The 15,276-nt window shown below is 38.8% G+C and overlaps 1 protein-coding gene across 3 annotated transcripts in view; it reads right to left on the bottom strand.

The window, feature by feature from the left end:
* Positions 1-488: 488 nt before the first annotated feature.
* The window catches only part of GRIN2A (glutamate ionotropic receptor NMDA type subunit 2A), a 321,942-nt gene continuing 307,154 nt past the window's right edge, over positions 489-15,276 (bottom strand). For 2 of the 3 annotated variants that reach the window (XM_043493656.1, XM_043493657.1), the window contains exons 11-12: positions 8,933-9,171; positions 490-3,190 (exon numbers count right to left, since the gene is read on the bottom strand). In XM_043493656.1, the coding sequence (XP_043349591.1) occupies positions 1,400-3,190; positions 8,933-9,171 (2,030 nt within the window). In that variant the 3' untranslated portion in view covers positions 490-1,399. Of the gene's footprint in view, positions 3,191-8,932; positions 9,172-15,276 lie in introns of all 3 variants that reach the window. The other variant, XM_043493655.1, reaches the window with a different exon arrangement.

Here is a 15,276-nt window from a genome sequence, read left to right as displayed (position 1 = left end):
GTCCCTTAGTTTCGCTATAACTACATTACTATGTGTGGATATTAAATCTTAATGAAGGGTTAGAGAGGTTTAAAAAACTAGCCTGATGTTCAACAAATATACAAGATATTCTAGAAGGAAGAAGTCACTAAAAAGGTGTTAATCTTTCATAATACGGTATACGCAAAAATGGTATTGCATTCCTGACTGATTACATTAAACATATGTTGGTGTCTGATACAATATTAACAACTGTAATAATATTAACATACAATTAATTAGATGTCACCATTACTGCATTGTGAACAATGAGCTACAGATGTTTTCATTATTATTTTGTTTTGTAATGAAGGGATAAAAGAGATACTATACAGCCCTGAGTAATGACCATTAAGGGGCAAATGCAAACACATATTCGGCTTCAAGATAAATAATGAGGTCCATAGCTTGACAGTTTTAAGATCCATATATTGATATCTAAAAATATATATTCTAGGTTATGCAGCTTATTTTTGACTGCACAATGAGACTGCAGAATTTTTTAGTAACTGAGTTTGTAACTGTAAGTGCTTATGAAATATAATGAAAGCATTTGTACACCAGCATTAACCAATATCCATATGTCTTCCTTTTGATACATAACAGTTTGGGCCTATATTTTCCACATTTATCTTTATGAGATTAGAATGAGCATAACATTTTTGTGCTAACACAGTTTTTTATTCCATTTTAGGGCCCTGAGTTTTTTCTTTTTAATTATTTTGATGTTTGAAAACAAATATGAAACTAAAAATATAGTTTTGAAAGTCTAGCTCTCTATTCTTTTACAAGCCTGTATTTAGTTACAGTGCAAATGCGCTCTTCACTCTTTTTGTCTGTCAAACTACATGCATACCATATTGCTCATCCAGTATTAGAAAACCATTAAACATTCCTGATGACGGAAATACATTGAGTGATGCTCAATAACAGAATTTAGCATAACTAAAACAGTAAAATAATCAAAATACAAAATAGCATAGTTGCCAACATATCTTGGCATAGGTGCCAACTCAGTGGGTGCTCTGGGGCTCAAGCACCTATAGGAAAAAAATAGGGGGTGCTCAGCACCCACCACCCAGAGCTGTTGGGCAGAGCCACCAACAGGCGCTCGGGGAGAGGGGAGGTGGAGCACCTCCTGGGAAAAATAAAAGTCAGAGCCTGTGTAACTTGGGGCTCTTCAATTCAACCTCCATTTATATAAATGGCTTCCCCCCAGTTTTCAACAAACCCTGGATACATCTAAAAAGATGTCCTATCCTCTTACCTATTCAAGTACTGAGGGTTTTGCATATTATCATAGTACTGTTTAAGAATACACTCTTTGCCTCTAAGATGATGGCAACTATGTTTCCCTATAGATAAAGTGTAAATGGGAAACTTAAACATCTGATTCAATACTAGGCATTTTCTTATACACACGTCTATTGCTGCAGGAATTTAAAACTCTTGGAGTTGAGTACACACTATTCTTATTTGCAACATAAGGCATAACATGCTCTGAAAGGTACATATCATTATGGACCTGGCCATCTCGGGAACTATATGATGCTGTGGACTTTATTGATGACCTTGAATAATTATCATTTCTTGCTTTTGCTGCTAATGATTGTTTGTAAAGATCAGCAGGACTTCGGCCAAAAACTAAGTGCTGGTCATCACGATAGGAGTGCAGAAAAGGGTTATCTGCAGAGTGATCAGGATACAGGGATTTGCTCCGCTTACTGTCCTTCAGAGTTTGCGTTACAAGTGAGCTCTTGTTACTCAACAGTTTGCTTGGGGGGACATGAAATGTGTTTGCATATGAGCTGCAGTCTAGAAACCTCTCCTTCTCTTTCAAGCTTATGCTGCGAGCAGCCCTTCCAATATCTATGTCCCTGGACTTATCGGGGATGTTGTCAAAAGAGTGTTGCCTGCTGATCCTCATCTTATCCTTTTTCTGATGCTGGATTGCATTATTCTGAACCCAGTCATGCTCATACATTTCTTCAGGATGCTCCAAGTTGGCTGCTTCCTGCAATATTTGATCTTCATCAATATCATATAGGTTCCCCATCCGCAAGCAAGCATCACATTTATAGGGAGACCTGCTTGAATAATGGCCTGTGTAACTGGGCAGATTTGAAAGACAGCTCCTGCAATGGGTGGAATTTTGTCTGTATCTATCATTCACCTCGCCTAGCGAAGCATTTTTATCTTTTAAGGTATAGTGCTTTGAATAAAGTTTGTACTGGTCATTATTTGGAAGACTGTCTTCATTATGCAAAGGAGTCCTGTTACCGTGTTCTGCTTTCCTGTAGTTGTCATTGTGATCTTGGTAAACAGCAGGGAATTCAACAGTCTCTGGAAGGACAATATTTTCAATATATTGGGGTGGGTTCAGGTGGAGACCTGGCTGCTTGTCAGCATCAATTGTGTAAATTTTATCCCGAGGAGTGCTTTGTTTAGTTTTCAGGTATGTCAGCTCCACATCACTACAGTCCTTTGGGTATTTTGACACCACTGATTTTTTTTTAACATTGTCCTTGGTTTTGTGGTGTTTGTTATTATTTTCGGGTTCCATATGGCAAGTGGTTCTGCTTGAGGTCTCTGATACATCCGAATGGACAATCTCCTCAGGAAGGTATCTCTGTCTCTTCACAGAATGCTGCCTATTTTCTTCTGAACCATTTTCTCTCTGTGAACCTTGGCTCTGAAGAATCGATTCTTGATGTAAAGATTCCACAGATTTCATCCAAAGCTGCCTGGGTCTGGAGTTTACTTTTGCTTCTGCTGTAACAGCAACTTCCACTGTATTTGGATTTGATTCATTTAGTGTGAGAGGATGCTGACCTTGGAAAACATAGTTGTTAAGATTGTCTTTGTGTCGGTTGCTGACAAATGTTTGCAGTTCACTCATATTGTCACCAAAAAGGTTGTCCTTTGGCTGAAAAGACCTGTTTTCAGAGAATATCAAATTCCCCTTATCCATGACCATGTCCATAATTAGTGAACCCCTTTGAATAAAATCACCTGTTCTTTTGGGGGAATTAATTCTTGAAGGATTAATATTGGTCATATTTTTGGCTGTTCGCAGTAGTTTTAACATGTTGGTTTGGGAGCTGGTCAGAGTAAAGTCAGGTGATTTCTTTTTTTCCTCAATGTGCACTCCATGAATACAGCTATAAATACCCTGTAATAAGAGTAACATAAAACAAATTATATCACTAACTGGAAACTTTAAATACTGTAATTTTACATATTTCATTATTAGCAATATGATTAAATTGGACATCACTTATTTAATGAGCACAAAGAGCAGAAGGGCCTGCTGTCTTCCTTCAGCATATTTCTAGAATCATACATAAGACAGCGATGATAAATATTTCTTGATTTCATCTATGTAACAGTAAAAGAAAAGCATTGCTAACATCAAACAAAACATTTTCCCCAAACTGTATCATTCTTTGGCACCATAGGCCTCAGGCATTAAAAAGGAGAAAGTTATACTATTATACTGACAGGTTTCAGAGTAGCAGCTGTGTTAGTCTGTATCCGCAAAAAGAACAGGAGTACTTGTGGCACCTTAGAGACAAACAAATTTATTAGAGCATAAGCTTTCATGGGCTATGGCCCACTTCATCGGATGCATAGAATGGACCATATAGTAAGAAGATATATCTATATATACACATACAGAGAAGGTGGAAGTTGCCTTACAAACTGTAAGAGGCTAATTAAGTAAGATGAGCTATTATCAACAGGAGAAAAAAACTTTTGTAGTGATAAGCATCCGATGAAGTGGGCTGTAGCCCATGAAAGCTTATGCTCTAATCAATTTGTTAGTCTCTAAGTTGCCACAAGAACTCCTGTTCTTTATACAATTATACTGTTAGCACTGGATAAAAAAAAAAGTTTTCTGCCTCCAGCCATGTGTAAGCCACCAGCTGCTCCCAATCTGATGGGCATGTCAAGAAGGTTTCCTGGACGGAAGATGAAGGCAGGACAAAAAAGGACTTGAGCCCATCATAATTTCTGATCCCTCTCTTTTTCTAGCATCCTCCTCCTTGCCACAGCAACTCCTGTCCATTCGAGATCCTACAAAAATAATTATTCTTTAATATGTCAACCTCTTTGGCATGACTGCTACCCTCACAAACACTGAATAGTACTTAACTCCATGAGTGATCCTATAGAAATCAATGGAACTATTTACATAGTAGGGAACTACTCAATTTAAGTAAGTCAGGAAGAGGTCCTTCACAATAGTCAGTAACAAAGGGCTAATACATAGTGCAACATCGGCAGTGAGTCTGAATTCTGGTGGCCATGGCTTCCCTGATGAAAACACTGAAGATTTCTTATAGCCTTCTTGAATACTATTCTTTATTTCCTGCTGGGTAATTCATGTGACAGCTAGGTAAATAGATGCCATACTCATGGGCAAAGGGGAACCACTTGGTGTTACAAGGGTTATGCCTACAAGATCTCAACAATTGTAACAATGAGAACAAAGAGAAATGTTCATTTCTTTTGTCCACAGACAACTGAAACACTAAGTTTAATTTCTGTAAATTAAATTCAGTAAAGATCTGCAAATCCTAAGCAGCCAAAACAGAATGTAAACATAATATAAATGCATTTTATGTATGATACCTTTATACTGTTATTTTTTAATTTGCTGCTAATTATCAGCAAAGGGAGTAATTATGAATGTAGCATAATTACAATGCACATAATGCATATTATCTGTTTTTTTCCAGTTTTCTTGTTAGCATAAAAAATGTCTGCATTTTTGCTTACTCCTGTTTCAGCCTGTTAGCTGTGCAAAAGCAATGGAATGCCTTAGTTTATGAAGAAGCTCTCACAGACTGCTGACATCTGCTAAATTGAACTATAAAGTTGATGCTAAATAAATAGGCCAATAAAGGATTTTGGTATGACTTAGTTTAAATACAAAATCCAAGAGAAGTTCTAGAAGTTATGTAGCATGTTAAGATTGTATTCTTAGAAGGACTTTTGAAATCATAAACTCCTTAGTCATTGGTCAGACAAACGTCCCAACAAAGTCAATGGGCCAAATGCCCAAGTGAGTCAATAATTTTTTATTCACTCCTTACTGGGGAAAAACTCTCATGATTGCAGTGAGTATTTTGCCTGAGCAAAAAGTGAGCGATAGCAACAGAATTTAACCATAGTAAATGCATACAAAGCAAAGATTAAGGGCCTTGCTCTTTTGTAACTGACTTGTTTATTTTTTGGTTTCGTGGTTCTTTTCTTACTTGTTTAAAAGTCCCTACCCATCATTCCCTTCTCCTTCTCTTTTGAAAAGGTGTTAACTACAGAGAATACCTAGCCAACAATGAGGAAATCACAGAAGTTCAGTGAGGACCCAGAAGCCTGGATGCTTATCTGAAATACCCACACCTGTTGGTCTAGAAAACTAGACTAGAGTTGAGCAAGAACAGGGATTTGCTTGAAAATTATTCTATTTTCCCACTTTCAGTCAAACAGAAAAAGTCAGTCCACATGGTATTTCAGTTCTGTTGTTTCCTCTCCCAGTCAGAATTAGTGTGGTGTATTGCAAACATGAAAAATAAAATGTTCTAAAATGTTAAATTAACTTTTTGAAATTGGATTTGCTTTGCATTTTGGAGTGAAGATTGAAGTCAGTTCATATTTTAATTTAAACCTGTTTACCCGTATGTAGCAGGATTCTACTAAATTTTAAGCTCTCCTTTAGGATGAATTAGCTGTGAATTTGCTTGTGAAAGGAGTAGCTTTTTCAAAGTATTTGGGAGAATTTCAAATATAAATAAGGGAAAATAACAGGCAGATTTACAATATGCTGTAAAACAGAGCAGCTCTTTCATTGCAAAAACGTAAGACCTTTTGTTACAGGATTACACTAACATTTCAAGGGAATGTAGTAAGCCTGTTTTCTGAACGCTACAGAAAAATATTGAAATGAACAAGACAGATAGCAGGCTTCCTAGAAAGCTTTTGCATTAACCAGGATAAGAAAACCCTGAATGAACAACAGTAACTCCTTGCAGATACTACAGACTCATCAAAGGGAAGTATGACTGGCTTGGAGTCCCCTTGGATTCTAAAGATGTTTGCAAAATATTATTAATGCAATGGTTTCATGAAGCAAATGAAATCACTGGAGGCCACCCCCAAGAAAAACACTCCCGCCATTATTGCTTTGTCACAGCAAAAACCTCTCTCTCACTCCCAGATGACATGAATGGAACATTATAGCCATAATAAACCTATAACACCAAAGAAATACAACTGAAGATGAAATGTGCCAATTCCCCATTTACAGTGCCTGGGTTTTGCAAAGTAAATGAGAACTTTCCTTTTTAGCTACTCTCACTCTTGTGAATCTCAGCCTTAAAGTTGGTGTCATTTTTGTAGGTGTGGATTTCATTGCTTTCAATGTTGGTTACTATTTAAGATCTTTCTAAGAAAATTGGGTGGGCTCTCACAGAAGATAAATCTACGTTAGTCTACAGCATACCTAGATGCTTTAGCAATAAAGCCATAGGACCAAGCTGATCCTTTGGATCACAGTTTCTCAAACCTTTTTACAGGGTGGATCACAAATTTAAAGACTGTGCAAAGGAAAGAGGAGATGGCCCATGAGAAAATCATGAGCCAGCTCCTCACCCATTCACAACCACATAACATCCCCTAGGTAACAGCAACAATGGCTTATGTGGAAGAGTAAAATATTTTCAGCAGTCTTAATGCAAATCAAAGGAGGAGAGTCAGCACCATGTGATCATTTTAATCTCTCGTCAAACCATCAGTGGTCCATGCAACACAATTTGGAAAACACTGCTTTAGAGCACAGCAAACACTGATCTTCAAAGACTTCATCTCCTCTCACCTTGATTATTGCATATTCTTCTCCATAGCCTCACACTGCTCCAGATCTTTGTGCACCAATATGTGTAGGATGCTGCTGCCTGCTCCTTCCCATACACAAAGAAACACAACTACAACATCCTCATCTTCTTCTAACTACTCCACTGCGTCCTGTTCGTTTTGGAATCCATTAAAATCAATATCCTACTAACATACCAGGCATTGATTTCTCTTTCACCTTCCCCTCCCACACTCCCTATCTTCCCCCCACCCCAATCCCTCAACTACTGTTGAAGCCAGAGCCTTAATCTCCGCAGTTACTGTCATCTGAAACAACTTCTCTCTTTTTCTGCTCATCAACTCTGCAACTCATTATCCCACCATATCGCAAAAACGAATCACCTTTTCTAAAAGAAACAAAACCAAAAGGCACCAAATGAACATTTTATGCAAACTGCAAAATTTACCAAATGGTGTTAAAATGTATATTTAACACAACTGAGCATGATTTTCCACACAGAAAATATTCTCCATATAATTCAGTGTGGAAACATCTTCAGACTACAAAGTCCATCTCTGATTTGCCCAGCTGGGAAGCCAGGAGTGGAGTGGAGTGGAGGTAAAGCGGGTGCGGGGGGTAAAGAGGTCTACAGTGTATCTCACTTGAAAAAGTAAAGAAGCCAATATGAAAAAGGAGAAGTGATTGTGTATGGTGCATTTTTTAAAGGTGGGGTTGTTTAGGAAGCTCAAATTTATGCATAAGCCAGCTTCGTAAATATCTGGTCCAGGACAGTATTCAGTGAAAATAACAGATTTTACTTGCAGCTGTCTGTAAAACAGGTCTACAAAGAAGCACCAAAATTAAAAGTCCCATCTTGCAGTTTTGTAGTTCCATATAAACATTGCAAACAAAAAAGTATATAAAGGTGTTTTTTTTTTCAAAAGTTAGATGCAGTCATAACAAAACTATTTTAAATTCATAAGGGCCACATTCCTTGCGCACCCCAAACTCCCTCTGATGCCGACGTAGATCTGAATGTGTCCAAGGATCAGTCTCAAAAGAAGTAAAACAAACATTTAAAATGCCCACACCACTGAGTTTGGTGCTAACACTCATGGGCCATAACTGTAAGCTTTCCACATAGGGTATCACAGGGCAAAATCCCTTACCAACAAAATAGGACATAACATTTACTCTATGCTACTCCTTTTAGCTGAAAGTCCAATAGAGTTTGGATTTACTTTGGGGAGTAGCCTCAACATGTTTTGGGGCAAATAGGCATATGGTTCTATTCACTTTGGCTACATTAAAAAAATTTCAGAGTCCATCGGCTATTTAATGTTTGATGCATAAAAAAACCCTCGTTTGTCAAAAAGAGTAAGACTAAACATATTTTCTGCTTTTACTTCTACAATTATTTATTTGGATATAAAAATCCACTTTTTAATTGGTAGAATTATCTTTAGAAATTGACCTAATCTCTAACCTAAATAAATTACATTTTTGTGTGTCTAATCTGAGTTTTTTGAAGGAATCTAATTAATTAGGAAAATGTAGCTGAGAAATACCTTCTATACTATTTAACACTCTTAGAACCCCACATGTTCTATGAAATGCACAGTACTGAGAGTTAATATTTATCATCTGATTAATGCAGGTTTTTAAAAATTGCTTCATTCCAATGATTAGCCCAGTTCCTGTTAACAAGTAAATCTTGTATTTCTCCACTAAACCTTTCCCTAATGAAGAATCAATAGCCTGTGATTTCTGTATTTGCTTATTGACTATCCTGACATGTGCTAGTCCACCAGACAGCTTGCAGTCACAGCTATCAAATGAAAGAACAAAAGAAAAAGCCCTAGGAGTGTATATAAAATGCAACTATAATACAAACCCAGTGGAACATCTTATCAAAGTTTTTAAAATGTTTCAGATATTCAGCAAAGGGATAAATTGAGAGAAAATATGTCTGCCTCAGAGGGTGTGGATCAGTGGTTTTAAGAAACTAGTTGTTATATTAACTACTGGATAAAAGATGTTTATGAAAGTTATACTAACCCTACTGATTGAGAACAACAATCCTGGCCTGTCTGTGCAGACCCCAGTGAAACAGAATCTGAGTTTCCAGTAAAACAAATGTTCCCAGACAAAGGTTATTAGGCTGAGTGCCATGGCTGCTGCGAGCATGTAAAATACGCCTGCCATGTTGTCAATATCCAGCTGACTGCTCATGACTTCGTTCTTCTCATTATGACAAATACCAGTCAACCACTGTGTTTCCAATTCTTCCATCTCTCCTGGAGAAAACAAGAAATCATACAGTTAGGATTTGAAAACCATCATTCATAGTATATTGCAAAAATGAAAATCTAGGACATAGAGTAATTCCATCTTTAAAAATACAGTACTCTAATATCTCATTATAAAGTGACTATTCTTTTCTGCTAATTTAGGACTACACTACTTTAATAGATTTCAGGTCACAGTACCTCGGGTTGTGACTTCATCAGATTTCATATGTTAGCTAGACTTAATTAGCCATTCCCATCTCGGATTTTCAGGAAGAGGAGAGAAACATCTGAATGTGGCACAGTCTTCAAAAACAGACCTTTTGCGTTTCATATATTATCTCTCTTACTGTGGAAGCAGACTTTCAACAATTTAGCTCTTTGACATCTGACAGGATCTCCCTATCCTGTTTTATTTATCGGTATTTTTAACTTCCATTGTCATTTGTTCAAATAAGTAGAGTTTTAAAAATAGATATCTATGGTGATATCTCTATTCACAGGTTTTATCTCTTTGCCATGTCTGTATCTAGTGGAGGATTGTACTCTATAGAACTAGTCAAAAGGAATGTAATCTAGTGGGCAGAAAAAGGACTGGAATGCAGGCTTCCTGGCTTCTATTCCTAAGTCTGCCACAACCTTGCCAGGGGATGTCAAGCAATTCACTTTACTCAGTCATACCCAGCAAAACAAATATACCATCTCCCATAGCTGGGTGGTTCTTAGGCTGAATATTTGTAGTTTACAGGTCTTTGAGTTCCTCATCATTATTGTCATCACAATATGCAGACAGCTAGTGCAGATCAGTCTGGCTTTGTTAGGCAAGTTGCTATTTAAAATATACAAAACTAAGTACACTCATCCAAGCAAATAAAAGTGTTATAGGATCTAGAACTCTGAATGGAGCTCTTTCAGCAATGTATAAAAAATATTTAAATTATGTTGTACTTTGTGCATGGACAGAAGCTACTGCAGGTACTTATAGCATTCAATTCTCCCATCACCATCTCCTCAATTCTTCTCTCTCTCTTGAATATTACCTTATTCGGTGAGAAAAAATCACTTAAAAAGCATCTTTGGGGCAATCCATGCTCCCCCACCTCCCATATTTTTCTTCTCTGTGATGTAATCACCACATGGACCAAAGCAAAAGACTAGTGAGGCTCAGTATGAGATCCAGATATATTTCAGGATCTCCCTTCTCTTACTTTTCAGCATGCCAGTGGCATGTCAGCAGCAGTGAGGTTTTCATAGAAAAGCTACTAACTAACTTATCACACTATTCCAGGCTTTTAAGAAGGGGCTAAGCTTGCATGACAAAGGGCAATGTCCTCTTAGCATTGCTCAGAGTCTGAAACCCTGGCAAAGTGTTCACTGCAACTGTTTCTCTCTAAACTCATTCTTTATGTTCCCTGAACAGCAGAAATAGTTTCTATCCTTTTTTAACCTCACATTTGGTTTAGTTCTGTCTGCAAGCACACAGGAGAACTAATGAAATTGCTTCTGGAAAGGTTTTTATATTGTACAATGTGACTACTCTCGAAACATCTTTAGTGTTCCTCTACTGGAGCATTACATGCAAAATGCATTTTGATTCTAATGCTAAACCTTTTCTTCTCAGAGATATGCAGTGGCATGATTCTAATTTCTTTTGTAATGACATGAATTGTCTGCTTTTGGCCATAATGATCAAGAATGAAATGGGACCTACAGAGAAGTATCATGTTAGCTAGCTTCATCTACTTCACAATTTAGTACACAATACATTCTTGTGCAGATTTCCTAAGCTACCCCTTCCTTGACAATGAGCTTTGTAATATAGAAGGTGGGATCTTCCTGGTTTTCTGAGAAACACCAGAAGGCACTTCAAGCCTGTAATCAAGAAGAGGGTTGGTGTAAGCTGCAAAGAAGTTGTATTTACATATTAGTTACCCCCCCCCATATCAAACTGGAACGCTACTGAGATGGCATGTAAGAATAGTTCACAGCATATAGAGTCCAAGGGCAGACAGGCAAGTTGATGGCCACAAATAATTGGGCTATGAGGACTAGAGTAGAGGTAAGTGGGAATTAAACACCAGGACAGAAGAGAAAGGTTGCCTGCATACTTCAGTGATGAGCATTTTACAAGTTCCTACGTCAGAGGAACCAGTCATGACTTCTTAGGGTATATCTACACTGCAATCACTGATCGTGATGACAGCTTGCACATACCTATCCAAGCTATTGTTAATCTACCTAAGTCAGATACCAGAGCAGTGAAGCTGCAGTGGCATGGGTTTCAGCATGCAACTACCCGCCTGAGTAATTGCCCTGGGTTCTGGGCAGGCTTCTACAGTACCTGAGCGAACTAGCCGTGATGGCAGTGTAAACATACCCTTCGTTAAGACCGAATTGAGTTTTACAGTTAAAGCAGAGATTCAACCTCTATGTATGAAGAATAGTATATCCTCACAAAAATGACAGTGCTTACTCTTCAAGATCTCATAACAACACCACAATGAAAAACAATTCTAAATTGTCTTTAAAAATCACTTTAATCTGGGACAATAAACACGAACGTTCATTAATCACAATTATATAATTATTGCCTGTGCTCAGGATGCTTATATGCACTTTCTTACCTTAAAATGTTTGGATTCCTATTCTTTGGTTTGTATCCCAATACCATTTAGAGCCTCAATGAGATATTGCTTTGCCTCCCATTTATAGTCCTCCCTAAGATCTACCAATAAAACACAAAGGCTCAAGAAAAGAAAAATAAAAGTCCAGAGAAAGTGTAATATTGCCTGCATGTTTATTACCATCAAAGGTTCAGACAATCAGCCTGCATTGCTTTCTATAGGAAAATCCACTGTCAGATGTCAGGTTTAGCTGCTGTGCTCTTTCACAATTCACAACAAATTTCATGGAGGGATTTGACTCTCTTTTTTATAACTGTGTATTTCGCATTTCCTCTCCTTCGGCATATACACCAAAAATAACTAGTGATAAGCCACTAAGCTTTTGAAAAAAGGACAGCACAGAAACAACCCAGGCTTTTTTAAACTGAGATATGACAGTGCCCTAGCAACCTACAAGGAACCAAGTGTTGTGCAGTGGTTTATTGCCTCTCCTTATACCTGGTTAAGAGTGCAATCACTTCCAGCAGATACCTAATATATACGCTCCGCAACAATTTACCTCATTTTGAAACTATATAGGGTACACGTTTGGGAATTTTGTTAAACTCTAAGTTGACATACAAATGAAAGGACATTGTTAGACTGAGTATAGACCAGACTGCTAACATACACAGAGATGGGCTAAGTCATAATTCTGGAATCCTGATTTCAAATACCCCACATTTGAGATCTGGGGGGTTAGGTTAGGTCATTAGAGCGAGAGAAGCTATTTGCAACAGTAGGTGAGCTGAATTCAAAACACTGAAGTTTGGGAGTGGTCTTAATTTTGGTTCAGGATAAAGATACTGTCTTTTCAGATCCTTCAGTACCCTGAGCTGGAAGTGGCCAGGGAAAGATGACCCCCAAGGGTAATGAACAGTCTTGGCATATGCATGTAGCTACAGGTAAAGGACTAGCAGTCTGCATATGCTCTCCCTATGTGTGCATAGGTCTGGCTAGTGGGCTAAAGCTGATAGTGCAAAGGTCCCCAAACTGTGGGGTGTGCCCCACAACAGTCACAGAGGAATGTTCGGGGGGCCCGGATCAGCCCCCACAGGATATGGGGAGGGAGTGCCAGCCAGCTCCACTCCTGGCCCCGGCCCCACGCCCTTGCCTGAGGCTCTACTCCCTGCCCCAGCCCTACCCCCAGCTGTGGCCCCCTTTCCCCTGGACATGTCCCCCCCCTTCCTGGAGCCATGGCCTTAGCTCTGGGATGAAGGCGGGCACAGACAAGGGTGGGGGGGGCACGAGGTAACAAGTTTGGGGATAACTGTGATAGTATAACATCAGGTTCTTGGAAACCTGTGAAAGTAAGCTCAATGTATATAAAAAACAGGCATCTGTGAAGTTTGGCATCAATGCAGTTGGAGCCTGAACTACAGTCTGCTAATTGGTCTCAAGTTACTTATAATTTATCATTCAATTTTTAAGGCTTTTTGTTTTAATATCAGAAACTTGCCAGCAGGAATGGCCATACTGTTATTGATTTATTCTTCATACACCATATGCAGATAGGATTAAAAGGCTTATGGACTAGTAAAAGTTTCAGTATCAAAGAACATGGATGAAAGAAACAGGACTAGAAAATGAAACCGATCTGAACAGATTTACAAAAGGGGTAACAGCAGTAATTTTTTTCAACTTTAACAGACTCAAAGCATGTCTATTTGGTAAAAATTACAAATAAATAGAAAGTGACTGCAGTAGGTGGTATGTTAATTTCTACACTTCTGTATTTATAGAAACCTGACTCACCCATAGCACAGAGAATAGTGCAAGTAGATATTTGTAAATATCACCATGGAAGGTTTTCCTCCTTTCCCCCCCCCTGCTGTGGGTGATGGCTTATCTTAAGTGATCATCTCCTTACAGTGTGTATGATAAACCCATTGTTTCATGTTCTCTGTGTGTGTGTATATAAATCTCTCCTGTTTTTTCCACCAAATGCATCCGATGAAGTGAGCTGTAGCTCACGAAAGCTTATGCTCTAATAAATTTGTTAGTCTCTAAGGTGCCACAAGTACTCCTTTTCTTTTTGCGAATACAGACTAACACGGCTGCTACTCTGAAACCTATCACAAAGTAATGACCCATAAGAGCCATTTCAAGCAAAGCTGCCATACCAACATTCATAGGAGGCCATGGAGCTCTCACCATATCAGACACAGGCGTAAATACTAGCATGACATTACTGCTTATGTTTCAGTGCCACGTGATGTGGCATGTGAGCTGCTTGATCCTGACTGAACTCTCGAAAAACAGCTTGAGTTCCCTTGTGATTCCGGGTCTCTTTTATTATGGCCCTGACTGGAGCACATCACAGGCTCCCCAACATCTTTGTCTCTTACAAGTGAAATACCCTGACAGTGAACTAGAAATACAAGGTTTCAGAGTAGCAGCCGTGTTAGTCTGTATTCGCAAAAAGAAAAGGAGTACGTGTGGCACCTTAGAGACTAACAAATTTATTAAAGCATAAGTTTTCATGAGCTTCAGCTCACTTCATCGGATGCATTTGGTGGAAAAAAGTTTTCCACCAAATGCATCCGATGAAGTGAGCTGTAGCTCACGAAAGCTTATGCTCTAATAAATTTGTTAGTCTCTAAGGTGCCACAAGTACTCCTTTTCTTTTTTTAGAAATACAAGGGAAGTCTTCTTAGTGCTTATAAGAGAGGTTCTCTTCTGTGTTAGATTTATCAGCAAACGGCTGAGTACCTCTCATTTCAGTTTTTAAAAGTTCTCGTGACACTTGGTTCTACGGACCATGAGACAGTCACTCTGTCATGAGTTGGGTGGCACTGCCAATCGTTCGAATGATGCCAGCTTTCTATTAAATAGTGAAACTCTAGCTGTCTCACCAGCTCTTTGAAGCTATTTATAGTGTATCATGGGCACAGGCTGAACTGCACTTTGGACCCCTTTTAGTTCCTCTCAGGTGAACCCCTTTGAGAATAAGTCTTGTTACCGTCACACCTCTCAGGGCAGAACTATGTCATTCAACCACTCTGGGCCTGATCTCCTCTCACGTGTTAACAGTTTTTGGCACCTGTGAGCCCTTTCACTCTGGGGACCTGGGACAGTGGCTGACTCAAAAACAGTTTCTTCAGAACAAACCATTCAATCCCCTGAAGGCACAAAGCTTGCAGAGCAAAGGGTAAAATAATAAAGGTCTATATGCATATTTCCCCTCACCCAACCCTTAATCTTTCCCTACAAGCTTTGGTACATTTCACCTAGCCCAGGTACCTCCATCTCTGGGTTGGGAGAAGCTATCTGCTCTCTCTCTCTCCAGACATGTCTGTCAGTTCTCACTGACATGCCATGGGCAGCCCATGGCAACTCACTCAACTACTTCCCTTTTCTGGGATGCTCCTTTGGATCCTAGGCTCAGCCCCGGGAAGAATAAACCATTCTAGCCTGGAAGGAACAAGGGGGATAGCCTCTTCCCAACTGA

Source organism: Dermochelys coriacea, chromosome 10 (assembly GCF_009764565.3).
Source record: "Dermochelys coriacea isolate rDerCor1 chromosome 10, rDerCor1.pri.v4, whole genome shotgun sequence".
NCBI lineage: Eukaryota > Metazoa > Chordata > Testudines > Dermochelyidae > Dermochelys > Dermochelys coriacea.
The sequence above is the reverse complement of the archived record's forward strand: the minus strand, read 5'-3'. Positions and strand labels throughout refer to the sequence as shown.